General features: G+C 42.9%; 1 protein-coding gene across 8 annotated transcripts; it reads left to right on the top strand.

Moving 5' to 3' along the window:
* The first annotated feature begins 13 nt into the window (after positions 1-13).
* MYB (MYB proto-oncogene, transcription factor) lies at positions 14-27,936 on the top strand. Of its 8 annotated transcripts, none has more exons than XM_079332948.1 (16): positions 63-254; positions 3,857-3,974; positions 5,577-5,648; positions 6,307-6,399; positions 6,792-7,012; positions 8,539-8,776; positions 9,551-9,631; positions 10,034-10,138; positions 11,468-11,725; positions 12,732-13,097; positions 14,609-14,751; positions 15,226-15,340; positions 15,427-15,552; positions 16,231-16,341; positions 16,957-17,064; positions 24,808-25,892. In XM_079332948.1, the coding sequence occupies exons 1-16, from the start codon at positions 232-234 to the stop codon at positions 24,961-24,963; spliced, it is 2,334 nt and encodes a 777-aa protein (XP_079189074.1). In that variant the 5' UTR covers positions 63-231; the 3' UTR covers positions 24,964-25,892. The 8 variants fall into 8 exon arrangements, with proteins under 8 accessions (XP_079189077.1, XP_079189074.1, XP_079189075.1 ...); XM_079332946.1 differs by lacking the exon at positions 24,808-25,892 and adding an exon at positions 26,507-27,936 and having other exon boundaries at positions 217-254; XM_079332947.1 differs by lacking the exon at positions 24,808-25,892 and adding an exon at positions 18,667-19,074 and having other exon boundaries at positions 217-254.
* The last annotated feature ends 64 nt before the right edge of the window (positions 27,937-28,000 follow it).

Raw genomic sequence — 28,000 nt, forward strand, 5'->3', positions numbered from 1 at the left:
CTGCAGGGGCGCCAGATTTGGCGGGAGGGGGAGTGTCCAAAGGCCCTTTGTTTGATGGCATTTCTGTTTACAGAGTTTACTCTTTAATCTCAACCTGTTTCCTCCTCCTCCTCCCGCGGCTTCTCGGCACTCCTGTGCACGGCGGCGGAGCGCCCAGGCGCTAGCCCGGCATCAGGGCGCGGCGGCGGGCTCGGTCTCCCCCGTCCTCCTCCCCCAGCGGCCGGTGCGAGGATGTCCCGGAGACCCCGGCACAGGTAACCCGCTGTCCGCAGGCGGGGGTCGGCCAGCTGCGCTCCGCGCCTGTCACACGGGGCGCGGGACGGGAGAGAGGGAAAGCGGTAGCAGGAGACCGGCTCGCCCGGCGGACGGGCGGACAGACCCCCGTCCTCCGTGTACCTGGGCTACTGCGCCCCGGTGCCGAGGCGCTCCCCTGCTCGGGAGGCGCCGGGGGAGCTGCAGCCCGGCGGGACGCGCCGCGGAGCCGCCGATACCGGGGCGCTCGGGCCCCGCGCTGCTCGCCCGCGGGGGCCGGTGCTCGCCGCCCGCAGCAGCCGGCGCGGAGCCCGGCGGAGCTGCGCGCCCCGCGGAGCCCGGCGGGACAATGTCTGGCGGGTTCGGCGGCGGCAGGTAGCGCGTCTCGTCCCATTCATTCATTCATTCCCGGCTGGGTGAGGCGGCGGGTGCGGGGACTCGCTTCGCTCCCACTATTTTTTTTTTTTTTTTCTTTATTCATGCTTTTCGCCCTTGGAAGCGCGACTCTCGCCTGCGGGGCTTAGCTTTTTCCCGGTGCACGCCGCTCGGCACATGCCGGAGCGCAGCAGCGCGGGCGGGGGGCTGCGGGTCCGACGGAGCGCTCTGCCGGAGCTGTCACCCGTGCCCGCCCGCCTGCCGCGCACCCGCGCCGGGGCGATCCGTGCCGCGCCAGGGGCCGGGGGCGGCGGTGCCCGGGAGGCGGCGGACTGGACGGGACGGGGTGGCAGCGCCGCGTGGCCGCGTCCGTGCCATCGCTGCCGGGCGGGCGCACGGAGCGGGGTTGTTGTCTAATTAGCCGGACACGGCGGGTCGGACACGTGGAGGCTTTTTTCTCTTTCTCTTTGCAGCCCGGCATCCTCCCTTCCTCCCCTCCCCTTTGACTGCCTATGACAGGGGAGAAGGTCGCAGCCCTGCCTGCGGCTTCCCGGGCGCCGGCCCCGTCCGGTGGGACTGTGGGCTTGGTGGGATCTTTCTAAGGAAGAGGGGCTTGTGGTGCGGGAGAAGGCGGCGAGCCGCTGGGCGAGCGCCGGGCTGTACTTTCGGTGTCAGAGCGGGGCTGTCGCTAGGGCTGGTGAATCACCCGGCTCGTCTCTCCCGAAAGAGAGGGACAGCCGCCGCTGCCTCGCGGGCGCCTCCCGCAGGGACACGGCCGCGCTCGGGGCTGGAGGCCGGTGCGGTGTCCGCCTGATCCACTGGCGCGGCGCTGGCGGGAACGGGCTCTGCCCCGCGGGGCTGGTGCCCGAATTCCTTCAATCACGGTAACAGCAGCGAGTCATCTCCTCTACACCTCCTTTTTTTTTTTTTTTTTTTTTTTTCTGTTTTACCTCTCCCCTATTTTTTTTTTTTTTTAATTTTATTTTCCCCTTTTCCCCGTGTATCGTTGCACAAGGCTGTTTTCTCAGCGAACAGCACAGCGCTGATGGGTGGCCGGGGGATCCCGCTGTCCCAGCCGGGGGATCCCGCTCTCCCAGCCGGGCGGGGCGCCGTGTCGTGCCGAGCCGCCCCTGAGGGAGCCTTCGGGGCTGCGGTCGGAGGTGCAAAATAAAGTTTTAGAGCACCGCTGAGGGCCCGGTTGACTGAAAAAAAAAAAAAAAAATCTACCTAGCGTCCCGGAATCCCGGGGCACTTTTCTCCTGCTGGAGGACACAGGTAGTACAGTAGAGTTTGCGCGGTTCTGCGGTGCCAGCGAGGCCCCAGTCATTTAAATAACCCTGTTACAGAACTGCCCCGCACTGAAACCCTTTAATGTGTTGGCCGCTGATGCTGTGCTGCTGCTGCTGCTGCAAAGCGGCGTTTCCCTGCGGTGCCCGGCCCGCGCCGCCGATGGATGCGTCCCTGCGGGTTGCAGTCTACGGAAAACTCTTTTTCAAAATGATACTTGGAAACTGTGCCGCAAAACTTCCTTTGGCATATGGGCAGCGGCGCAGCTGTCTGCGTGTGTCACTGAGAAAAGTGAATCTGCTTCGAGCGGCGGCTGGGGAAGGAACCGCGCTTGTGGCAGCTGGAGCGTGGGAGCTTTTGCTCAGGCACAGGAGGCTCCAGCTGCCAGCGAGGGTGCGTGCGGAGCGGGAGCTTCCATCCGGGCTTGCTCCCGGTGGTTACCGGGTCTGGGGAATAGGGAGGGAGCCGTGGGGCTGCAGCACGGTGGTGCGAGGGGAGGGTGGCAGCGATGGGCTGGGTGTGGGTGAGTCAGGGGCACCCGGCAGAGGCTGCAGGGGGACCACGCACATCGCAGCAGGCTGTGGAAAACTTTTTACATGTAGCGTGTAAGCATGTTCTTTCATGGCACATGACACGGGCTAGAAAACAGGGTGGAAGATGTAGGATGTGATTAGCCCAGTACTTTTAAAGAATGTGTATTCAGCAGCTTGCCTTTTGGAGGTGTTTGCACCTTGACTAACAGTCACCATGCTTCAATGTGACTTTATTTAAAGTAATCTCCCAAAAAACAGGTTAACAGCATAAACAGTGCCTCTTAATTTTATTAGAAAATAACTTTATTTTAATGTCTTAATCATACTTTTAACATACCACTGCATGCCATGCCATCAGATATATCACAATTTTGAATCTTAATGACACTCACTCCATTCTAACACTCGTGGCTAGCATCTCTTAGCTGAATTATCAGAACTGCTACTGATACCTTAAAAGTTAGGAGTAAAATACTGTCTGCCAGAATGGCATGTCTTGTTGCAAAACAGTCTCTTTTAGATGTAGTTAACTAGGTAGAGCAAGTGCTGTTTGTTAAAAGAGACATGGAGGCCTTTTTGCCCATAGATAGCCTCTGGGGAAATCCCTGAGTCATGAGTTAGGTGAGCAGAGTATTTCAAAAATTGTATGAGGGATTTAGAAATGGATTAGAGGTAATAAAGTTGTAGAAATGGAGAGTATAGAAGGGTTCAGTCATTCATTTGTTGGTTGCAGGATATGAAACAAACTTGTCCTCAGTCTTTATCTGTCCAAACCCATAAATGGAGGGTATATTTCATATTAGTGCTTATTGCATATTAATGCTGCCACTTACTGTCTACTTAATTGTAAAAACTTGTGCCTTCTCCTGTATGATCCATAAACATTTTCTCAAGCAAGGTTATTGTTTAGCTTTTTGTTTTCCTGCACAGTCTGTTTTATTTTGGAACAGTATAACAATCTGCTTTGTATGTGTTAAACATACAAAACCACTAATATTTTTCAGGATGTATGACATGAGTTAAAGATCTTAAACATGTACCCGTGTACTGGACACAGCCTCTAGTTGTCTTTATTGTCCCAAACATTGTATTTTAATTTGAAGCCTTCATTGGTTGAAAGTTTGCCAACTGTGTAATTCACCACTGATCTAACATTAGGAGCAGGTCTAAACATGCACAGTAATACGAAGGTTGCCAGCCCTTTGCCTGTATCTGTGGATACCAAAAACAGCAGAACCAGTTCAGAATACTAGAACAACAGAATGCAGAACAAAATCTTGTTGTGCAAGTTTTAAAACTTTTATCTGTGTAACCTTTGTAAGGATTGTAGTGGGGGGGGGGGGTGTTTGTGTTTTGAATTAAGCTCGAGTCCTCATGCTCCACTCTGTCTGCTGTGCTTCCTTTTGCAGTATATATAGTAGTGATGATGATGAAGAAGATGTTGAGGTGTATGATCACGATTATGATGGTCTGCTTCCTAAGGCTGGAAAACGTCACTTAGGAAAAACCAGGTGGACCCGTGAAGAGGTAAATCCAAGTTCATTCCTCTCCTGCATGTAAAAAGATAAGAGAGCATGGATCACATTCTTCTCCAAGTTGTTTCATGTTCTTCACTCTATTGTTAATCTGCAAATTTACTTCAGTGGTAGTCCCATACCTGAGGACAACTTTTTTGACCCTCTAGCTACATTCAGTAGCGTATTTAGCTTTGAGCATAGTTCTTACCTTTTAAATAAAACATATAAACACAACTTTTTAATTTCCACCAAGCTCTGAGTTACAGTAATCGGTGTGTGAATCTCCGTGTAATCCCTGTTGGAGAAGCAGGTTCCAAATCACCTGTAGCAGTGCTTCACTGTTGCTACTTGCCTCTTTCTGTTTGGAAACTGTTGCTATGCGAGAACAGCATTAGGTGGTTCAGGGTGTTCAGTGTCCCACAGCAGGAAACAACTGTGGCAGAAACTGCTGCGGTCCTTCTGTACCATTGGAATTTTGCACTTTAATTGCACTGTTATGATTCCGAGTGGAAATAAAGTAAAAGCTGGGGGAGAGAAACCCAGCAGTACCAAAGCTGAGCACTCAAAGATGTATTTTGGTTTTCAAGGTCAGAATGTGTTTTAGTCATGATACCCTTGTGCTGACTTTCTGGGTAAATTGTGGTATCAAACTACTGTGCCAGGTGGATCTCCTTTGACCATTTAACTGGTTTGAGTTTGTTGTGGAATACATGAATACAGTTCTTGAGTTATGTTTTGACTTTCTCTTCTCTAACAATGTGTATTGATGTAAAAACAGTGGCAGGTCACCCCTTGCAAGCCATTTATATATTTATTTTAAATCATAGTCTGCCCTTACAAAGGTGGAAGTGGTTGTGATGTGGCTAGGGAGGAAAAGATGTCCATGAGGTCCAATGGCCTGTTGCATGAACTGGGAGCATACTGAGAGGTGCTAACTGAGGAAGGAGAGGGCTGCTCTTCTCCTCTTATCTCTTGGGGCATTTCTGGTTTGTTTTGCACTGTCCCGATCCTTCCCAGTACATAAGATTGGTTTATTTTCTCTCTAGGGTCTGTATTTCTGGCCTTATCATTAAAAAGATTGGGCCAAAATTCCCTTGCAGGGAACAGGAGCAAAAAGAACTGTTAGTTTTATTGCGCATTTATTGTAGGTGGAGAGCCATGAGCAAATCACTTGATCTCCCATTGCTTGCAAGACATAAAAAGCTTAAGGCTGTGATTTTCAGAGGTCCCCAGGTAGCTGAATACCTGACTGTTACTGAATTTCAAGGTTATTCTGATGCTTGGCATTTAAACACCCATTTCCTCCGGTAAATCCAGTCCAAGAGTAACAGTTACAGTGCTTTGAGTGAAATGGGAATGTATATTGTGAGTCAAAGAACTGCACAGAAGTCAGTCTTTCTCCTGCAGCACAGTGAAGAACCTACCAAAATCCAAAGGACTAGAAAAAAAAATTTGCTTTAGGCATGAGAAGTGTACAGACCACCTTCCCTTACACTCAGAAAGCAGAAGTAGATGCATAAGAAGCTAGAAGAATGAATTTTTTAAAATATTTCATCTGTATTATAAGAGACTGCAATGTTAATTGTATCTGGGGGTCTTTTTTATGATTCAGGATGAGAAATTGAAGAAGCTTGTGGAGCAGAATGGCACAGAAGACTGGAAAGTTATTGCCAGTTTCCTTCCTGTAAGTGGATATTGGTTTCTGTTTCCAGGCTTAGTAGCAACTCTTTATGGAGGGGTTTCCTTGATAAAGGGGAAGGGGAGTGGTTGCTTTATAGTTACATTTTCAGGGGAGATATAAAGCTTCCACAAATGGAGGCCTTAGAAATTTAGTTAGATTACTATGGAAACCCTTACATTTTTCTCCTTTCACTTCTCAGAAAGGGTTGGAAAAAATCAAACAAGCAAAAATGGGGGATGGTGGGGACTTGCACATTAGATGGTCAATGTGGCAATGAAACAAAATGTCTCAGCATACTGAAAAAAAACAACTTTGGTGAATTGTAAGTATTATTTTGAAGAGAATTCCTTTGTGAACAGTTTGGCTGCTGCTGAAATCTGCATGTGAAAGCATGCCAGCTGTTGTGCAGATGGGGAAGATAAAGTTTGTGTAGTTTTGGTGATGGAGTCCTCAATGCAGAAGTGATGGAAATCTTATCTGTTCTGTCAGCAAATTGATAGTTGACCATCCTCTTCTCAGACTTACTGTATCACTCTGTTGTTTAGTAGTCTTAGTTGGCAGTGAAATACATAAAAACAAGTGTATGTAAAGAGGAGCATTCTCACTCTATTTTCATCTTGTCTAAAGAATTATTCATTTTGTGTATTTCCCATTTCACTAGAATCGGACAGATGTTCAGTGCCAGCACCGATGGCAGAAGGTACTAAACCCAGAACTTATTAAAGGTCCGTGGACTAAAGAAGAGGATCAAAGGGTAATAATTTTTTCTTTCTGTCTGATTAATGCTTTATTAGCAGATTTCAGGTGTTGGGGCAAAACTCCTGGAAACTTTGGTGGTCTCGACATTATTATGGCCAGAGGCAGATTGTATTTGTGTAGTGCTTTCTAAGTTTGCTATGCAAATAAATTACTGTTGCTTTACAACTCTGTAATGTAGAATTGCAGTCTAGAAATGCCTTAACTATTACCAGATTTTTCCTTTTGGGTAAAAATATGAGTGGGAAGTGGGGAACCTTAATTGCTATTAGTTTTACTGTGGCAGTTTTGAGAAATGTTGTTGAAAATATTGCTTCACCACAGGAAAAAAATTTCATTGATTCATCATGCATCATTAAATACAGGCAGTTTTTATGTCCTTCTTTGAAGGTAATAGAGCTCGTGCAGAAATACGGTCCAAAGCGCTGGTCTGTCATTGCTAAGCATTTGAAGGGAAGGATTGGAAAACAGTGCAGGGAGAGGTGGCACAACCATTTGAATCCAGAAGTGAAGAAAACCTCCTGGACAGAAGAGGAAGATAGAATTATTTACCAGGCACACAAGAGGCTGGGAAACAGATGGGCAGAGATTGCAAAGTTGCTGCCTGGACGGTAATGACATATGCTTTTAGCTCTCAAAAAAGGAAAAAGCTGCAGGTCTGAGCAGTCTGTTTTAGCCGCCTCAGGCTGCACTGTAAAAATCAAAAAAATTTTGGAATCAAAACCTGAGAAGCCAGTGACACTGATGTGCATTTTTCTCTGTGGGGAACTTCACTGTTTGGTCAGTACATGCAACAGTATGCTATTTTTACAGGCTTTTAATGTTTGCCATAGGTAAAAAAGCCAGTAACTGGAGCAAGACCATAAGAGTTTCCTAAATGTCTGTGCAGTTTTATTTGTGCCTGTGATGACTGTCAAAATTTAAATCGATTTAACAGGGAAGGATCAGGCTCTGCAAGTGGAACATAATTTACATTCAGCTAAGGGTATGCCTTCAACATGAAATCCAGTCTGTTTATTCAAAATTATTTAAAAGAAGGTTTCTTCAACTTTTGTAATTGCTCTTGAATCATCCAGATAATTTTTAAAAAAACATGTGCAAAACAGGAGAAACTTTTTCCTCAAACCCTGGTCCTGGAAATACTTGTCTCACTGAAAGCTTCTATACAGCTTGTATATAAGCTCAGAGATTCAGTGTCTTATTTGCTGTGATTGAAAGTGACTCAAAATGTGGGCAAGCAAATAATGTAAGCAAGGGAGAGGTTTCCCTTCTTTTCTTCCTACTACTTGATAAAAGATCTTCAAGACCTAAATATAAGGCCTAAGATCATGATAGCCCTTTATGCAGTTATTCCCTGGGCTGCTTTCATCATCTAGAAAATAACAAGAGAGCCCTTGGAAATATTTTTGTAGCTTCCACACCTCGCAGATATTACTTTGAATATCATGCAGTGTGATGTTTTCCAAATAGCAGAGCTGGATTTAAGCATACTCTTAAAATCTCACAAACTTGGTAAGTTTGCTTTTCCTGACTCATAACTGTGAGGATTTGAATCTCAGTTTTTCTGCATCTAGAAAAATCCCAACAGTTTTGTTTACTGAGTTTGTGTGTACAGCATGATGTTGTTGTTGTCTAGGTGACCAGCTGGAAAGTTGCTTGGAAGTTAGTCTGTTCACAGCTGTTCTTCACAGTCTTTCCTTCCAGCAATGAGACACAGTAAGACTCCACTGAAATATTAAGATATAGCAAGATGATGTTGGCATTTCTTTAGGATCATCTCAAAGGAATGTTAGCCTTTGTTGTCTCCTCACTTCATGAGAATGAGGTGAAGATGAAGTTAGTAATTTCTTACAATTTGAGGATCTAAGTCCTCAGATGACAGAATGAGAGGAATAGAGGATGAGAGAATGCTTTAAAAAGTATGTGAACAACCATAGCCCATTTTTCTTTTTCCCTAACCTGAATACTGAGCATCTCTCCTGAGAAGCTGGGAGTAGAATTTGTAGTGGTGAGGGGTAGGAAGAGAAGAGCTCAGGGTTTCACCAGAAATGCCAACAGCAGTTCCCTGCCCACTGACCTGTCTGAATTGGAAATGCTCATTTTGGAAGCTCCTCAAACATCTGTATTTCTGTTGCAGAACTGATAATGCTATCAAGAACCACTGGAACTCCACCATGCGCCGAAAGGTCGAGCAGGAGGGCTACCTGCAGGAGTCCTCCAAAGCCTGCCACTCCTCAGCAGCTGCTGGCTTTCAGAAGAACAACCACTTGATGGCCTTTGCTCACAACCCATCGCCACCTGGCCAGCTGCCGGTGGCCAGCCAGCCCCCGCTGAGCAGTGACTACCCCTACTACCACATCCCCGAGCCACAGAACGTGAGTGCCTGGAAATGGGAGTGTGACAGGGCTGCTTGAGTGGATGGGGCAGTTCAGCCATGCCTGGTTCCACCATGAAGGATCGACTTTGTGTTGGCAGACTTTGGATGTGTTTGATGTCAGATGAGGATTTCTTTGACTTTGTTCAGTGGTGAAAATAAGTACATTTCAATCTAGTGGCATTCAGGTGGTAGAATTGGGTAGAGCAGGTTTAATGCTTTGGGAGCAGTTAACAGATTTCTTAGAGTTGTGAATATTAAATTTCTTGAATATCAGTTGGATCTGGTTAATTCTGCGTCCCATGTCAAAATCTCCCACGTTCTCTTTAGTAGTATTCTGTTTGTGGCTTGTCTGTCAGAACCAAGTGAACAAGTATTGGTTTCTATCAGATTTCTTCTTTATTAATGATTAATAATGAAACAGGCTCCTGCTTCAGACAGTTGCGTTTTAGAGTTTTAGATGATAATGAATTGCATCTTTTGCTTTTTCACTTCAATTTAGAAAATCCTTACAAATGTGTCTATAAATTATTAATCTTTTCTCATTCAGGAAGGGTAAATATTTCATATATGAGTTTTCTTTCTTCCTCTCTAATGCTTGCTGTTGTATTCCTAAAAACATGATTACTTTTCTTGTAAACATTTTTAGCTTTTTGCTATTTCATCTCCGTGGACTAAAAATATTAAGTACCTAAAACCAAAGTATGTTTAACACAAATTGACAATGCAAGCAGATAATATGATGGAAATAATCAATTTTTGCTTTTTGACCTAGGTTCCTGGTCAGATCCCGTATCCAGTAGCACTGCATGTAAATATTGTCAATGTACCTCAGCCAGCTGCTGCAGCTATCCAGGTAGATAACTTGAACTTCATTTCAAATGAGTCAATTTTGTAAATATTTGTTAAACTAAGATGCAGACATCGTACATTAAGGAAACATTTTAATGTATTAAATCTGATGAAAAGAGAAAATGGGGAAGTTTGGGGAGTTCTAACATGGCTAATAATTGCTCCTTCTGAAGTAGATTTAAAATGCAGTAGTTGACATCTGGTGTGATGGCTTTCACTTTCTCCATTTCAAATATCTATACTGAAATTCAGCAGAGACTTTGGTAGTGGAAAACACAATTGACAATTGTTTCATCTTTGAATCTAATTTGGCTGTTATAAACACAGGTCGGCAAACCATGAGCATTTTAGTTGCTACATCCTATCAGACCTTTATCTTTTCTTTTCCCTTAACTCTTAATTTCAGAGACACTATAATGATGAAGACCCTGAGAAAGAAAAGCGAATAAAGGAATTAGAGTTGCTACTAATGTCGACTGAGAATGAACTGAAAGGGCAGCAGGCATTACCAGTAAGATTGTCACTGTGTGCTTGGATGGAGGGATAGCAGCCTTACCCCAGTGCTTGTCTTTTTAACTTTTTACTCCCCCTCTTCCTTCAGTACTAATCAAGGCTCTATATTTCCGTTTCAAAAGGATGAAACATAGCACATATATAATCTGTATCTGCTTTGTAAATTCTTTTATTGAAAAAAAATCCAAAACTTTTGCAGGTATCTTATTTTGCAAAGTGGGAGCAGGATTGGGCTCTGTAACATGATGTAATATTGGAAACATGATGATTGTACAAAATCTGAAAATCCTACAGACTTTTAGTCAATAATGGAATCTGTTTCTGAAAGTGTGCAATGGTTCATGTGATGAAAATGTAGTGCCTGTGCATTAGATTTTTCTTCTCTGTTGCATTCTTTCCTTGAGCTGTGTTTTATACACTTTGTAAGCTTCAGATTTGGTGCATGTTTGAGTATTTGTTTTACTCCTCCAAATAATGTTAGATTCTTCATAACTGCATGTGTGGAGCAAGTGCTGGCTATTACTGAATTCTCATACTTTGTTGTATATGACATTGGATAGTAATGTGTGAAAACCCTTGTGTAACTACTTAACACCGTCACAAAAGCCAAGAATCCCAAAATCATTTTTTAAGATAGGTGATAGCCAGCAGATTTATTTTTTTTTTTTTTTTTGGGTAATATTTAAATTAATAGTAAAAGAACTGCATGCATGATACGTTAGTCTGGCCACTTTTTAACTTTAGTTAATGTTTTGCAATTTCTTCTGTTGCATGATCACACTGGAAAGAAACTTCTGTTAATTTGTTCTTCTGCTTTCCTAACCACGTTGATTTGACAGCCTCTTCATTGCATTGGTGTAAGCTGTAGCATTAGACAGGGATAGCAGAAGAAAAGGAGATAAGCAGACAAAAGCAACTCTAACTCTAAAAACTTTTAGCCCTCTACGGTGCTGAGCGCTCAGTAGGGAAATCCTGCCATTTCTCGCTCCTCACAGAAAAGGACTTGCAGACACTTTTAGAGCACTTGGAGTTAAAGTGTGAATTGATTATGTGCTAGTAATGACATATGCCTATAATCCTGGAAGTAAATTATGAGGTAACTTTGGGATAACAAGTACAATGTCAGTATTACTTAAAACAAGATCTTGCACTGATGAAAGGAAACATCTTGACAATTGTTTCATAGGCATAAGCTTTTAGATGATGATGCAACTACTTTTATCTTTCCTCCAGTGGCATCTGACACCTTGTGCAATTTCATTGCTAAGTTCCTTCTGCCTTTCCCCCCCTCCCTTTTCTTCTTTTTTTTTTCTTCTTCTTCCTTTAGACGCAGAACCACACATCAAACTACCCCGGCTGGCACAGCACCACAATTGCTGACAGCACCAGGACCAGTGGTGACAGTGCACCTGTTTCCTGTTTGGGGGAACATCACCACTGTACTCCTTCTCCACCGGTGGATCACGGTTGCTTACCTGAGGAAAGTGCATCCCCTGCACGGTGCATGATTGTTCACCAGAGCAACATCCTGGATAATGTTAAGAATCTCTTAGAATTTGCTGAAACACTCCAGTTAATAGACTCCGTAAGTAGACTTGCTGCCTCAGGTGGATCTGTGCATGGTCAAGGAGTAAGGGGTGAGGAGCTGGGATTGTCCTAAATGTGGTTGTTGGTTTTTTCCTGAGTAACTTCGAGTTGCTCCAGGATCCGAAGCTTATCTTCTGACTTGACAAAATGCAGCTACTTGTAAATGAAGCCCTCAAGCATGGATGCATATTATTTTTGTGGGTGTCTCCCTTTCCTGCTACATCGTGGAATGGGAGTGTGAGTTTTGGCAAGATGCACAGTAGGAGCTTGAAACAATCTCTCCAATTCAAGTCTCCTTAAAATAAAATCAGAGATACCATGAAAAAATTTAAACAATGAGATGATATTTATTGATATTTTAAAGGACATATGCTATAGGTTTGTGTGTGGCCACTCACGTATCTGCCTAATTTTCTAGAATTTTTAGTTGTAGCCTCAATAGTTTATGGAGCTTGCCCTAGCATATGTGAAACACACATTTATCTGACTGACATTGACATGGACCTGTTCTCATTGCAGTCTCTGGGATGCTACATGTAAAGAAGTAGCACATTGAATTATATTTGTTGGTGGCAACCTCCTTCAGAAGCAGAGGTCTCTGCTTCATACAGTATCATTTCCCTTTCAGCACATCCAGAGCAGCATTACATGTTAGGAGAAGGCCAGTCTTGGTCTCCAGCACACATTTTTTTGTAATGAAAGGCACCATCATCATACCAAGCAGAAAACACTGGGCGAGCAAATAATAAGGACATAATTTGACTCATTTGTTAGGGACTCAGCAACACTACTAGGATGTCAGTTTGATAAAATCAAGGTATGTATTGAAAGCACAAATTGTGTTCACAGTGTTGCTGCTCCCACGGACAGGGTCAGGCTGAACTGAGCTGGGAAAGACTTTGTTGCTGTTGTTGTTGTTGGTTACAGGCATATCCTAGCGTTGTGTTTTCATGAGGTGGCACTATACACTGTCTTATAGCTCCGTGCCTCCCACGTTGTTTCAGGATCCTTCATCATGGGGTGATCTCAGCAGTTTTGAATTCTTTGAAGACACAGACACTCCGGCTAGCAGAGCTCCCTCAGGCACAGTCGCGCAGCTTCAGCAAAGAGGGGCCAGTGCTTGTAGACCTCAAGGACAGCCCACCACAAATCTGAGCAGAGTCATGTCGAGTCAGGGCTCTCCTGGCTCACCAAAGACCTTGTCTGCCTCCCAGGGTAGCGTGGCTCCGTGGGTCCTTCTTCGCAGAAGGAGAGGGCACTGCAGCCCCTTAGCCAGTGGCCACGGTAGCACCTTGGTCCTAGCTGACGCCAGCAGCTCAACTCCTGCTAAGCGCTCCCCTGTCAAAAGCCTGCCCTTCTCTCCCTCGCAGGTAGATCAAGACTTATGCACAGATGTTACTAATTCTCAAAAGTCACCCCAGTCTTAACAATTTAGAAACTAATCCTTTGGAACAAATGACTAATTACCGTTGTGCCTGTTGATTTCGCTCTGTGTTTGCTGCTCCTAGTCTTCACCACTGAGTTTAGTTAATCAGCAAGCTAACTTGATTCTTGTATTTTAAATTCATCTGTGGGGCCTGGTTTTTTGTGTTTTGGTTTTTTGCCTTTTTGGATCTTTTTTTGTAGGGGAGTGTGACTCCTTGCTTTAATCTTGCTGCTAACTCCAACTACTAGAGTTTAACATCTCTGATCATCTGTGATACTTTCCATCTCTGTCCACTTACAGTATGATTCATTGACCTAGAAAACCCCAAACTGCATTTAAATAGCATTCAGGTTGTGAGACAAACTGACAACAACCAGAAAATTCAAATCACACTTGCCATCCTCTGCCCAGGCCATGAGAGTTGGAGTGGAATAGGAATGAGGTGGAAAGTGGCCTCTTAAAATGGCCTGGCATGCACTTTCAAATTCCTGATGATGGTTGCTTTGTTTCACAGCTGTAGCACTATTTAAAAGTGTTTTGGATTTTTTATTTGTCTGTGTTGGTTCGCTTTAGTCCTTGATGTCAAAGAAACACTATTTCATGAAGGATAGTAGATTTCATGTAATGATTTCCTGCTGTATTTCCCATTACCTATTAGTTATTTTAATCATAAGTCATTTTTCCAGTGAAAGCCAGATTTTCTTATATGCCACATTTTTGTAAAGTGGCAGATTGACTCTAGAAGGGAATACATTGAATTGTTGTCAGACTAAAGGATACCACTATGCTCACAGATTTGTAGACACTAGAAATAGAAGCAATATTTTAGGTTACTAGGTAGAACACATGCAAGAGCAATTTTCTCCAGACAAATAGTGCTGCCTTTTTTCCAGTCAGCTGTTTCCATTCCAAAGTATTCCACGCACCCGTCACAGGTGGCAGCTTTCATTTTTACTCTGAAAGTGAAGTACTTTCTTTTGAGAGAGATGATAGGAAATTTATTTTCCTGTCATAAATGTTTTATTTACTGCCTTAAAAGCTCCTAGATGTCCCATATGAATATGTGTGGAATTTAACCCTGTTTCCTGCAGGTTTGTTTTTGAAACATCCCTTGCTCATTTTCACCCAGTTTCTTGGGCACACTGGTCTTAATTAAAATTTATTTGGAGAAAATCCAAATCAGGTTCTGAAAGTGGTGGAAAGTGTCTCTCATTGGAGCAGAGTATAATTTCCTTTAGAATTTCCCGCTCTAGCTTCCTGAGCCAAACCATTGAGTATTTTTTCACAATATAGTCAGGTGCCCCACATACCCCCATTCGCGTCACAGGGTCAGGAGAGTGACTCATGTCAATAAGAAGAAAATAATTTATTTTTCTTTTGTTCAATCATGTAATCTTAAGAGTTCAGCCATGTAACCTGGACATTCCTGTTAATTTTTTCTTTCCACATGTGCAGTTCTTAAACACCTCATCCAATCACGAAAACTTGAACCTGGACAACCCTGCCCTTACCTCCACGCCGGTCTGTGGCCATAAGATGGCAGTTTCCAGCCCCTTCCACAGGGACCAGGCTTTCAAAGCTCAGAAGGAAAACCATGTGTAAGTCTGTTGTCTTGTCCAGCTCATGAGGGTCCATTTCTTCACATTTGCATTCAGCACTTTGCAACCAAAGTGCTGGGTCAGCAGAGTCTTCAGGCTGTAAGAGGGTGGGTTTGGATTACATACAAGGACTGTTTAAGGTCTGTTCCAGCCTAAACCATTCTAAGATTCTATGCTTCCTACAGAGTTGTTTGCTCACACATTCAGATTTTTCTTAGCTGGGAGTAAAACTTCCACTTTATGAACTATTGAGGTAGCTTATTAAACCATGCATATAGGTTCACAGTTTTTAAAATAAATTCATACTTTATCACAGGCAAATACATGTTCTGCTGTCAAAGCAAAACGGATTATAGGATCGCAGGGAAATATTTTCCAAAGTCTTACAACAATACTGCCTGTATGCACGCATTTCTGTAAAGAGGTAGTATTTCCAAGCATCTTCCTTTAAAGTTCCTCTCCTTCTTTTTAAAGTTTCAGGACTCCAGCAATCAAGAGGTCGATATTAGAAAGCTCTCCAAGAACACCCACTCCATTCAAAAACGCACTTGCAGCTCAGGAAATCAAATACGGTCCTTTGAAGATGCTGGTAAGAAGGAAACAATGATGAAAGTTGCTTTGATATTAGTGCAGAGGGATGTTCTGGGACTTGGATATAACGTTTCTTTCTTTCAGCCTCAAACTCCAACTCATCTTGTAGAAGATCTGCAGGATGTTATCAAGCAGGAGTCGGAGGAATCTGCAATAGTGGCTGGGCTACATGAAAGTGGACCCCCTTTGCTGAAGAAAATCAAACAAGAGGTAAATCTCAAACTTACCTGAGGCAATTTAATTCAGAACTCTTTGCTGAGAAACTTAGAGCAATGCCTTTTCTGTTAAATAGCTGTGTCTGTTTTTCTTTCATGTGAGCCCCAAGATGTTAGTGTCGGTTCCATATAGTACACTAGGCATGTCTAATTCATCTCCCATTGATTTCCATAGAACTCTTTCTGCTGTTTTCAGCAGGGGTTTGCTTGGGCCGTTCTAATGCAGTTTTCGTTTGAAACTTAAAAAGAAAAGAAAAATTAGACATGAATTTGGATTGAATCTTTCAAATATTGGTGAAAAGTATAGAAGAACCCCATGGGGACCAAGCTCCATGGAGTGACTTAGAAACCTGAACATTTGAGGACATTGCATTATATTACTTTGCCACTAAAGTTCTAAAAATACATTTATTCTCAATCCTTTCCAGGGGATTAAACTCCTGAATACTGACAGAGCACTGAGTGCAAGTACTCAAAGTTTTATTAGATGGGGATTTTTTTTGGAGAACCTTGAACTTTTTTCTCCTGCAAAGACCAAGGCTGCTGTAAAAGATGTTACTGTAAACATGCATTATGCACCTCTGTGAAGAATATTTGTTGAACTTGTTAAGCAACAGTCAGAAATCTCCTGGTCAGTTATATGTTGGTTGGATCATGCCTTTTCTGCTTTCAGGTGGAGTCCCCAACAGATAAAACTGGAAATTTTTTTTGCTCAAATCACTGGGAAGGAGAAAACCTGAATACTCAGCTCTTTACACCTGGGTCTACTATGGAAGACGTGCCAGTAAGTATAATTTTTCACACTATCAAAGGAATTCTTTGTTTTACATCCCTGTTTGATTCTTAAATGCAAGGGAAAGAAATTTTTTCTGATTTTCTTCACGAGGAGGCTTTATTCCTTATTTCCATGTCATTTCACATAAAAAGCAAAATGCTGCTCTTAATTGTCACTCTGATGTCTCTAGAAGATTGCAGAAGTCTCAATAATTTTGCAGCCCACAGACTTTGAAGAGCTACACTTGGAGGATGCCTGCACCTGTGTATAGAAATAACTAGATCATGGAGTTAAAAACTGGTGAAAGAGAGAGAGATTGTTGCTTGGCTTTTGCAAAGGAGATATTGCGTGAGCACAGTTCTCTCTGCATTGCCAGGGCTTATGGACTATTCAGTGTTACTGTTATTCCTGAACTTGGGATTTTCACTGGATGGAAAACCTTTGCACAGGGCAATGCTCCTGCAAACCCAAGTCCCAGGAACACCAGGCTGAGGTCTGCTCCTCATCTGTGCCTGTGTCCAGTGTAGCAACTTCTGCACTCAGGCTGAGTTTGCTTACAATGCATTCCAATTCACATTGTTCTCATGAGTTGCTGAAAAGCTTCTTTTTTCTTTTCCTATTCAGAATCTTCTTACCAGTTCCATTTTAAAGATGCCTGTGTCTGAAGATGATGATAGCTTTCACAAAGCAGTTGCAGTACCTAGAAACAGGCCACTAGCTAGTCCTCTACAGGTAATTATTCTTTGATAAAAGTATCCTCTATATATAAAAATACTTATATGCATCTGTGTATATATATATATATATATATATATATATACTGCTTTCTCACAGACCGATTTTAAGTTTTGGATATGGAAGAATGAAATGTTCAGATGAATGTGACTGAGGATCTCACTTGGCCTGTGGAGCATGAGAGCACAGCCCTGTGTGTGGGGTATTGTAACTCAGCTGGGTGCAGTTTGAAATTGGTAGGACTGATAATTAAGATGGACCAGAGGTCTTTTTCCTGTGGACTTCTTGTAGGTGGCACCACTGTTTTGGAGATTTGAGGGGTGTGGTGGTGGCCAGAACTTGACTGGCCTTGGGGTGAGAGGAGAGACTTTAGCAGTGCCTGGCTGGCACAAGTGTGGCCAGTATTGCCCATCCAGCCCAGCACCTGGATGGCCTTTCCCCAGTGAAGGCTAAATGTGTAATCATTGTAATGCAAGTCAGATGTGAGGCTGGGGTTTATGTGTCTGTGCTTTTGCCAAGTGTTAACAAATACAGACATTTGCTGTACTTTAAAATAGAGCTGTTACACAGGGGCTGATCCAAAGCCCACCAAAGTCATCAGCAGCAGTCTGGCAGCCCTTGTGGACTTTAGGTGGAACCCACAGCAAGTCATTCAGAAAACAAAACATAATTTCTGTATTTCTGATGTAGATGACTAAGTGATTTTGTAGCCCTTCTCCACATGGGAGAAATAAAGGAAAGTGTCTCATTCCCCAGAGTGAGTCACTGTCAGGAAGGAAATTGTAACTCCATGGTTCCCGACTCTCAGACAGATAGTCCACATGGCTAATCCTTTCTTTCCTCCCTCTCTCCAGAATTTACATTAGGGCTTATTTACAGTAGGAAGGAATGAATAAAGGCTGGTTTTGATTAAGCATTTCTAGGCATTAAAAAAGGAGATAGTAAAATTTTACACATGTCCCCATTTGGCACAGTTTGCCATGGAATAGGCTTGTATTTTGTGCTGCAGAATCATTTGATGAAAAACAGCTTTGGAGAGCAGGGACTGGGACTCCCCGTGGCATGGGGGCGTCTGTAGGGGCCAAAGACTCACACTCAGTATTGTTTATCTGCTCTTCCCTCAAAAGTGTTCTTGGCTGCAGTGTGGTAGACAGCCAAGAGAAAGGTTTGCAGAACCACTGCCCCTGATCTAGGGCAGTGCACAGGGGCTGAATTCAGACCCTGCCAGCAAAGGAGCCTGAGTCTCCAGCTGTGCTGGGTCGCTGGAGCTCCCTGGTGGGTGCAAGGGAGGAGGCTGCTGTGCCCTTACACGGTCTGTGAACTGTCACCCCAGCCAAACTCTGGGCTCCTTCACACATTATGGGCAAAATTTTCAGGTAGCTAAGCAGCACAGGCTGTGTGTTGTCCTGTTGGTGGTAGTTGCCTGCACTCTGGCTGTAATAAAAAAGAAGGATCTGAGAGGTCTGTAAAATAGGATCTTTTGATCTTTAGTGTACTGGTGTTATGTTTCCTGCTATCTAAAAATAATTTCTTTACAAGCTGCTGTAAATGAAAGGGCTTGTTTAACCTTCTGTCCTCACTCATGCTGATTTTGTTCAGGAAGTTTATGTGAGTCAATTTGTGGATCATTCTGGATGCAATTCTTCAGTCCTTGCTCAGGAAAACCATGTTAAAAGTCAGGTATGCTCATTGTTTGGATAAAGAGGACATTTTCTTAAGTAGGAACTGAGTTAAAAAGGACTTCCAACTCCTCTCAGTGTTTAAAGTGTGTTGAACTGAAAGAAAAAGTAGTTGTAAAAAGCCCTAAAATGAATAGCTAGTATGCAGCTTCTTGGTGTACTAGTATGAAGGTAAAATTGTTCTCTCTGCCAGTGAAACATTGAGCTTTTCAGCTGAAATGCAATCTTAAATGAAGAATGAGGCTTGGGGTTTCTGTGATGGTGGCACAGAGCTTTTTCAGAATGAAATACAGACTTTTTATAACAATGCAGTATTATCTGCCAATGGCTGCACTATGGTTGGGACTCGGTGTCACAGCAGTGTTAAAGCTGCTTGGTCTCATGTCAGAGGGGAGGAGTGTGGCCCTGTGCAGCTCAGAAAGCACATGTAGTCTAGCTCTGTTTCACTCTAGAAACTGCTGCTGCTGTGCCCCTAATGCTTCCCCTCCTCCACCCCAGTGTAAAGGGACTCCTATGACTGGGGCACAGCATGCCTAAGGGTCCAAAAGCCATGGAAAACCTTAGCATTTGTGCTTGGTGTTGTTTTTACTGTTTGCATTTTGTACTAGCCCAGATTTTAGCACGTTATTGTCCTACCCTTCCTGGACTGGTCCAGTGGCCTCCCCTGATCCCATGAAAGTAGACATTAAGCATGAGGGAACTCATGTGGGGGAAATTTAATTGTGTCTGCATATGTTGACATTGCTGCTGTTAATATTTTGGGCCTGATCCAACTGTTCTTACTTAGGCAAATTCTCATTGACTTCAGTCCAAGAAAGAATTACAGCAATCTCTGTGCCTTGGGATCTGTGCATGGAGAGGGAAGAGAGAAACAAAGACAGCACTGAACTGAGGTGCTTTTTTAATATGTTTGGTTCTTAAAATACTGCTGTCTTTTAAATTTGAACTTAGAAAAGAGGGAGGCAGTATATTTACCAGCCCAGAGTTTAGGAATTGCTTTAAGAATTTGCACTACATTTGCACAAAGATATTTGGCTAGTGATAGACTGATCAAAATCCTTGATTGCTTATTGTTTTGCTGTTAAATTCCAAAGAAGGCAAGAGTAGCAAATGTTCAAACACATCTCTAATGATATTTTTACTGCATTTTGGGTACATGACTGATCATTTGCCATTTGGTAAATAGCAGCTGATGACCATATCAGATAGCACAACATGATTCACCATCACTTAGCAGGAGCAGCAGGTTGCATCATTTGGCATGTGAGGTCAGGTAGCCACTGGAGTTTGGTGCTGTCACTGTTGTATAGAGCAAAGGGAGAGGAAGCCTCCACAGACCCAAGAAGAGTTTGGGCTTTATCCTCATTCAATCCCCTGTTAAGTCTCCCTAAGACATTGGATGTAAGGGCAGTTTTGTGTAAGATCTTTTTGGTAAGGTGTGGAGGTTCAGCCAGCTCTTTTGTCCTGTGTGGCAAATCTCACACTGGTGCATTGAGTATTACCAGACTGGCAGGAACAGGAATGTGTCACCAAACCCACATGTTGCCTTGGTAGGCTTACTCTCCATTGCATGGATCCCAAATATTTCTGCTTTGTATTCATTGGGTTAGTTAGCCTGTATTTTTGCACCCTATATTTTTGTCACTTAGTTGCATGTCAGGGAGATTTTGGTCTCACTAGGAACTTGTCCAAGGGTTAAGATTTTGGGATAAGATACTCCAATACCAAGACAAAAAGGCGATCTGTACTGAGCATGTGTTTGAATTTTGCCTTGTAAGGGGGTTACATAAAAACCCCTCTGTTTCTGGCCCTTCCTATGTAAAAGTTAAATTTTATTTCACATTATGTTCTGTAGCAGTAGCAGTACATAATACAAACTATCCTAACATAGACATTTTAACAGATAGAAAAGTAGGCTAAATCACAGACCTTCCACCTAACCCTGCAGGCTATCAAAAGACACCATGAAATGGAGCCTTTTAAGAAAACAGCACTGCTTTGATATCTTCTTCCCCCAGTAACAAAGGAAACAACACAAGGTAGAAGCCCTGCAAGCTAAAGAGAATGTTCTTCAACCCCCAGCTCCTGTCACTTTCCATTTTTTAACCACAGACTGACACATTTCAGCTCGAATTTCCTGACTTTCAGCAGTTTATGTAGCCATTTTCTTCAAAGAGTAAATTTAAAGGATTTTAAAGCAGTTACTTGGTTAACCTTTTTTTGAGTGTTTGAGCTTTCATGAAGCTTAATTTTCTCAGTTTAAAAAAAAGTGAAATATTTTGTTTGCAGTTGGTTATAAGACAAAATGGCCAGGAAGGCAGCATGGTCTCCTTTTCTCTCTTTTTCCTCCATGGCTTTTTGGGGGAAGAAGGTCCTGAAATCTCATACTTTTCTTTGTTTAAACAAGGGAGAGGGCTGTGTTTGAGACTTGCACAGCAGGGGAAGGTAGCCCCATGGGTTTCCCTCACTTGTGTTGCCCCTTCTCTCCCCAGTGACTGATGTGTACAGGAAGAAGATATGCTTGCCACAGCTGAGGGAGCCAGAGAAGGTTCAGAATTACTGGCCAGTCACTGCATGTTTTCCTCCCAAGGCAGCAGAATTTGGGTTGCAAACAGATTGGAAGCTGCCCTGAGCTGGTGATGGTCTCTCTGGAAGAAAAGTCACTGCTTAACTATTAGTCACGTTTGCAGCAATGTATTCTGATCTCTGGTGGGGGGAAACCCCCCAAAAAACCCATAATTTAAGGACAAAACTGGAGAGGGGAATAATATCCTAGTATGAGTTGCAGGTGCTTAGCCCACTTCCATATCTTGTCCATTCATCTTACTTGGAAAGCTCATACATCTTGAGCAGGAGTTTTCTCTGAACAAGAACAGCTCTTAAAAACACCATCAAATAGATCTATCTAGCTCTGGTATAATGCTTATAACAAAAGCTGGAAAGTTGGACCATCTTATTCTTTCACAATTAGGAACCTGTATTTCTGAGCAACTCAACCCCAGAGCTTAGGAGAAGTCTGTCCCATGCCCCAGAGGAAAGCAACAGGGATAGAAATAATGGTCTGTCTTGTCAAATGAGATAAAAATTCATTTATGGTCACTTTAGTTTTTAATTAGTCTTTACTGTCTCATCATGATAAGTAAATGGGTTTCTACTTGTTCTGCATCCTTACAGAACAGAAAGCCATGTTATTCATATACTGTCTATTGTATTCTGCTAGGAAATTGTTTTGTCTAGTGCATTGTTTTACTGTTTCAGGAGCACTGCATTTCTGTTGCAAGCCTTATTTTCAGTGGACAGTCTATACCATGTAATTTAAAGGAAAGCTTAAATCAAGAAAATCCAGCAAGAAATCCAGCTTTTTGGAGCAGGGAAACATAAGAGACCTTCTAATAGTCTGAGTGTTTAAAATATTTTAAATACAGTAGCTTTTTAAAAAATTCTTTTTAAATACCAGCAAAGCTTGGATAAATTAGTGGAAATCTTTGTAACACCATTAGCTTTGCTGGAGTTGCTAAAGCTACCTGCCAGCAGAGCAGAGGTATAAAATCTGTCTTCTAGCACAGTTCTTTGCCCAAGGATTTCTACTAGGCTTTCATCAGTTTGTGAGCTCAGCACTGCAGGACTGCAGCAGTGTTGGTTTTTGCATTGGCTTCTAACACAAAAGGTGTTGTAACACAGGAGCTTTCTTAAGCTATAGAGACAGCACATGAAAAAGCAGTCTGGGCTACAAGAGCAGAAGGACTAGTTCTGTTAGAAAAGCACCTTTCCACATTGTTTTCTTCCCTTACTCTGGTCTGTTTTCTCTAGATGGTCCAAGTTTTTATTTAAAGTGCTTTAACTGGATATCCCAGTTACAGCTTTGACAGTTTGTTTACAGTTCACATTTGCCTGAGGGCAGCTGAAGGCATATTACAGGATAAATAAGGTAGTTTTGCTGCCAGGAGAAGGATGTACTGGTAGGATTATTGAGGTTAAAAAAAAAGAGAGAGTGAGAGAAAAAGGTAAGGGACAGGAAGAATGACATAGCTGGAATTGTACCATGGATCTGTAATTTAATCCTATGGGAACTTGTAGTACTATACTTTCTTCTCCCCCCTTACTCCCTGATTTAACTTAGAGAGAAAACTGCCATGTTTGGAAGAGAAAAATAGTTGCAGTACTGGCTGAAAAGGTTTAAACTCTTTTAATTGATAGAAAAATTAAACTAGCTTCCCACTCTATGAGGCAATGAAAAAATTGTGTATGTGGAAAGAATTTACTGTGGAAATTCCTTTCACTTCTCACTGGCTAGGAGTTTAGGTGCCAAAAGGAGCACCTTACTCTTAGATGACTGAATTTAAGCTGGAATGAATTCACTGGATCAATCAAAACAGGTCCATCAATTTTGGTGGGGTTTGAGTCAAGCCTTGTGGCTTCTGCTTGCAAAGATTGTTTCCATCTATTCATTGATTTGCAGAGTTAGACCTGTAAATATGGATGCAGGAGGATGCAATGAACATTCTGCAACAGTAATGTTCTGGCTGGGGTTTCTGTGCTGTTTTCCTGCATGCCTGTAGCCTTCTGCCTGGGTCTCTATTCTTTTGATATATTGAGTACTGCTGTCTGTGGGGCACTGCCACTGTTCTGTAACAGAGCCCTGTCAGTACTTGCTGTGATGCTGGTGTGGAAGGAGGCATTGTGGCATCCCTTTTTACCCTTTTCACAAAGAGATCCCATAGCTGTGTGTGACCAGGCTGGGCAAGGCACTCTGCCTGGGTTGTAGGACCCAGCACTCCCTGCCAAGGAGGGAAGGGAAGCTGTTCCCATCAGGATGACTTTCACACGTGCCTCTGGCACTGCGCTGCAGGGCTGGCACAGCACAGGCATTGTGCTTTGTTTTGTGTTGGCTGCCAGGAGCCAGGGCTTCAGACAGAAAGTGTGTATTGAAAATACCCACTTAAATGTTATCTGAGTTCCCTAAGGGTAGAATGGAAAACTCTGTTTGTAAATATGCTGCATCAGAAAACACACTACTTTGGGTCCAATTCTTTCTTCACTGGAGCAGAGCTCTTGCCATCATCTCTGAGATGCAAAGTTGGCCTCTTTTAATAAGTTTGTCCCAGTAGGAATGGGGGAAAATGTGTAAGTAGTGTAATCTTCTGGGAAAAATACATGGATGAAAGCTTTTCTGTCTCAAGTTGTTTCGAGCAGGCTCAAGTGAGGGGTGGAGCTGGTCCTCCTGTGCCTGCTGTGTCTGCTGCCCAGTGCTCCCCCGGGCAGCCAAGCCCAGTGGGAGGGCACAGGGTTACTGCCTGCCTGAGCAGCTTCTGCCACACTGACATCAGGTTAAAGATGAAGACCAGGCTTTCCATGGAATGAGTGACATGTAACAGCCTGCTGAGATGTTGGTGATATCAGAATACAGATTTATTTTTTTTCTACTAAGCACATGGCTGTTAATACAAAGAGCTCTGTGTAGATACTAACAATTAAGCCTAATTTATGAAATATGGACACTCCTTACCTGAAGTTACTTATATTTTTCAGAAATTGCCATACTGTGACAAACAGACTTTTCATATTTTCAGTTATTTAAGTGACTGCTGATCTCTTATTTCTAGATTAGTACATTGAAGCTTTAGGGGATCACAGGGATATTGTGGTTAGATACATATTTCTGTCCATGAAAATTATGGATATTTGGGAACTATCAGCTGCTTTTGAGGCGTATAGAGCAAATCCAGCTTCTAAGTAAAACCGACAGCATTGTACCAGGCATTAATTTGATTCCTCATGCAAATACCTCTAAAACAGCAGGGGAAATTATGCACAGGTGCCTGAGTCCCACTGAGGATCAATAGGGAGTTGTAGGTTCCCAGCTTGTGTAGGTGCCTTTGAAAAAGTTAGGCTGGAAGTTGTTTAACCAAAACACAAAAGGAGCTGTGCTGTGCTGCATGTGGGTCTGTGGCACACAGAAAGTGTGTCACACCTGCTTTCTGGCATGTGCCCTCAGCTGAGCCACAGCACAAGGTACACAGCTCTAGAAAAGAGGTGTGTGGCATGTCTGTTCACTTCACAGATGCAGCTTTCCCACAAAAACTGCAGAAACTTAATGATTCGAGGGCTGACCTGGTTCTCCTTCAGAAAGGGAACTGCTACTGAAGCTCAAAAATGGCATCCAGGAGAAGAGGCAGCATTTGGAACTTCTCTACAGAGAAGAGAAAGCCATGTCTAGGGAAGCTCAGCAGAAGTTTGCAGAGGACTTAGCATGCTTACTTAGTTATTCACTGGGTTTGTCCCTTTTAGCTGTAAGCCCACCAAGGCAGGAGCCTTGGTTTGTGCAAACCCCACGTTTGTACTGCTGCCCTGATTAGGACATGCTATGTGAAATTATCTGCATTTCATAGTTGCCCAGCCTTTTGCTATCCATATGTCTCAGATAACACTGTTTACAGTCAGAAGAGCATTCTGTAAACATTTAGGCCAGAGAATAACTTAAGGATCCTCTTGCAAAGTTAGCAACTAAAAGCTGAAGTTAGCAACTAGAAGTTGGCAGAAAGAGCCATGGGCATGCCAGGACAGTTCTGCTCTTAGCAGATGGTTTGCAGTCCACTAATTATGATTCATCCAGTGTCCTAGAGGCTGGGAAGGCTTTGGACATCTCTTTGAGCAATGTAGTTATTGTACTGCAAAGATGATTTTTTTTGAATGCAGTGGAGAGCAGAGAAAGGTTTCTCCTGACTTGTCTATTCTGATGGATCCTGAGCATACATCTTCTCAGTATTCAGCAGTACTGGGATCCCCTTGTGGAAGGGTAAGCACAATTGTGTGCATTTTTGGAGTGCAGAGTATTTGTACAGCTAACTACGTGATAATAGGGGTTAATGATTTGGGTCTTAGAGAAAATTTCAGTGTGAAAAGGCAGACACACTGGGTAAGTGAGAGAGCTCAATAGAAAAAAATAAAAGTGTATCCTGGTAAATTCCAGGAGCTTTGAAATTTCATTGCTGTTTATAGCTCAAGGCAATGAGAAATGTCTCACATGTGCAGCGAGTAAATAAATACAGCACACACAGCCCTCTGCAGATAGGTTTATCTCATTTTAGCATTGTACTAAATGGTGTCTGCAACCTCCATAAATACCACAAGAAGTGAAATGGCTTACACGATAATTAAAAAGCTGTTTCTGCTGAGAGTCGACCCCCTCCCTTGTCCTTTGCCGGAGGAGCTGAGCGCTGGGGCGGGTGCTGATCGCTGCACACAGGTGAAAGCAGCACGGGAATCCCGCTCAGGCTCTCCGGTTCCTGTAGGGAACTCTGGCACAGAGCAGCTCCATTTGTGGAGTGGAGGTTCTGCAGGAATTGTGCAAGGTCATGACACTGAATGTTTAACTGTGGGCTGTAGCCTGTCCGTGCTCTGTTGACCATAAAGGTGCCAAGTACTTTCGTACTTTAATCCTTCGTGAAGGATTAAAGGCAAGGCTATAGATACGGCCTTATAGAAAAGACACTGTCTGAGAGAGAAGCAAGAAAGTTTGGATGGTTTGTGGTGTCCCCTCTGCAGATCATCTGGTCTATCTGCCCTGCGGTCTCTGACTGAGAAGTCAGGGTGACATTTTTTTGCCTGTTGTGTTGAGATTTCAGTTTCTGGGGGGACAGGACAACATCCCACTGCCTGTTCATGGAACACTTAATTGTGAGCAGGCCGAGCTTTGGCTGGGACTATGGATAAACCACCCAGCATTCAAACTAAATTTCTCTCTCTCTCTTCTAATTTAGCATCTGAGCAACACCTGGGAGTCAGCGTCCTGCGGGAAGATGGAGGATCAGATGGCTGTGACGGATCAGGCACGCAAATACATGGCCACCTTCCCCACCCGGACTCTGGTGATGTGAGAGGTCCACGCACAGAGAAGCATTATGGTCTTGAGAACACTTCACCTCCACTGGGAAATTCCTGTTCCTCTGCATGAGAACTTTTCACGAATGGGAGAAGAGCCTATCTTTGTTGTGGTACAACAGTTGGGAGCAGCACAAAGTGCATTTAGTCACTCAGCATATATATTCTTGTTGGATTTCACCCAACTTAAGAGTTTGTGTTTTTTTTAATGATACTTGCCTAAATTATTAGGTATTGAGTTTGAATCAGTAATTAATGATCTTAAGTGCAGTCTTATAATAAAGATAATTTTTTTTGTACTTTTTGAGATCAAACAGACTTAATACACCAGTATTGTTATTTCAGTGATGTGCTAGCCAGGGGTGGGGTGTAGTTTTTGTTTTGTTTTTATTTTGTTTTTTAATAATAAAAGAGCAGGTACTCAAACAGATGTATTTTAAATCACTGAACAAAATGAATTGGTGTAAAAGTGAAAAGCATTACTACAAACGCTTGTCTGTGCAAAATGGGAAAGCTGATCAAGATTGAGCATTCACAAACATCCATCCTCTTGAAATACTCCTTTCTGTTTTGGTTCTAGGCCATTATACATTGTGTGTTTCTGTTGGGGGGGTGGGTAATTAGCTTGCTTTAAAAAATATTACTGTATGAAACATAGATTTATGAGAAAAAATTATATTTTTATTCAGTAATTTAATTTTGTAAATGCCAAATGAATACTGTGTTTTGCTGCTACAGACCTTAGCGTGTAGACATGCTGCTAGTGTAAAAGGAGCAGTAGAGCTTTATATGGAAAAAAACAAATGTTGATGTTAGCTAATTGACTATGCACTAGCATTTCAGACATTTTTGTTTTAATTTTTTTTTACGTCATTTATATTTTTCCCCTCTTTTTTTATAAGCAATATTTTTGAACACTGTTTTTGGGAGATTTTTATTTGCGTGGATGTGTTGTTTTGTTTCTCATTGGTTTGTAAGAGCATGCATTGCACCTTCATATGTTTGGGAGAACACTGTCTCGTTCATGTTGTCTCTTTTGTTCCATGTCTAGCTAGTTGGTCCCTAACTTGGGTCTTGTGTACTGAATCAGGTTCTTAGAAATACATGGTTCTTTGTACTGCCATATCAGATCTTGATTGATATGGCAAAACACTTGATTTTATTTTATTTTTTTATTTTTTTGTGTTTTTATAATAGCCTCTGACTTTGCTGCCTTAATAGCATTTGGTGCAGCTTTATCTGCACTTAATTTTTTATACAACAATGTACTGCCTTGTAGATAAATAAAGTGTGTTCTTTTTTACTTAAACCTGCATGGCCTCCTAATCTTGTTTGTCTTCAGTTTTCTTTGGCGGTGGTGTTAAAGGCAACAA

The sequence above is a fragment of the Erithacus rubecula genome (assembly GCF_903797595.1).
Source record: "Erithacus rubecula genome assembly, chromosome: 2".
In the NCBI taxonomy this organism is placed as follows: Eukaryota; Metazoa; Chordata; class Aves; order Passeriformes; family Muscicapidae; genus Erithacus; species Erithacus rubecula.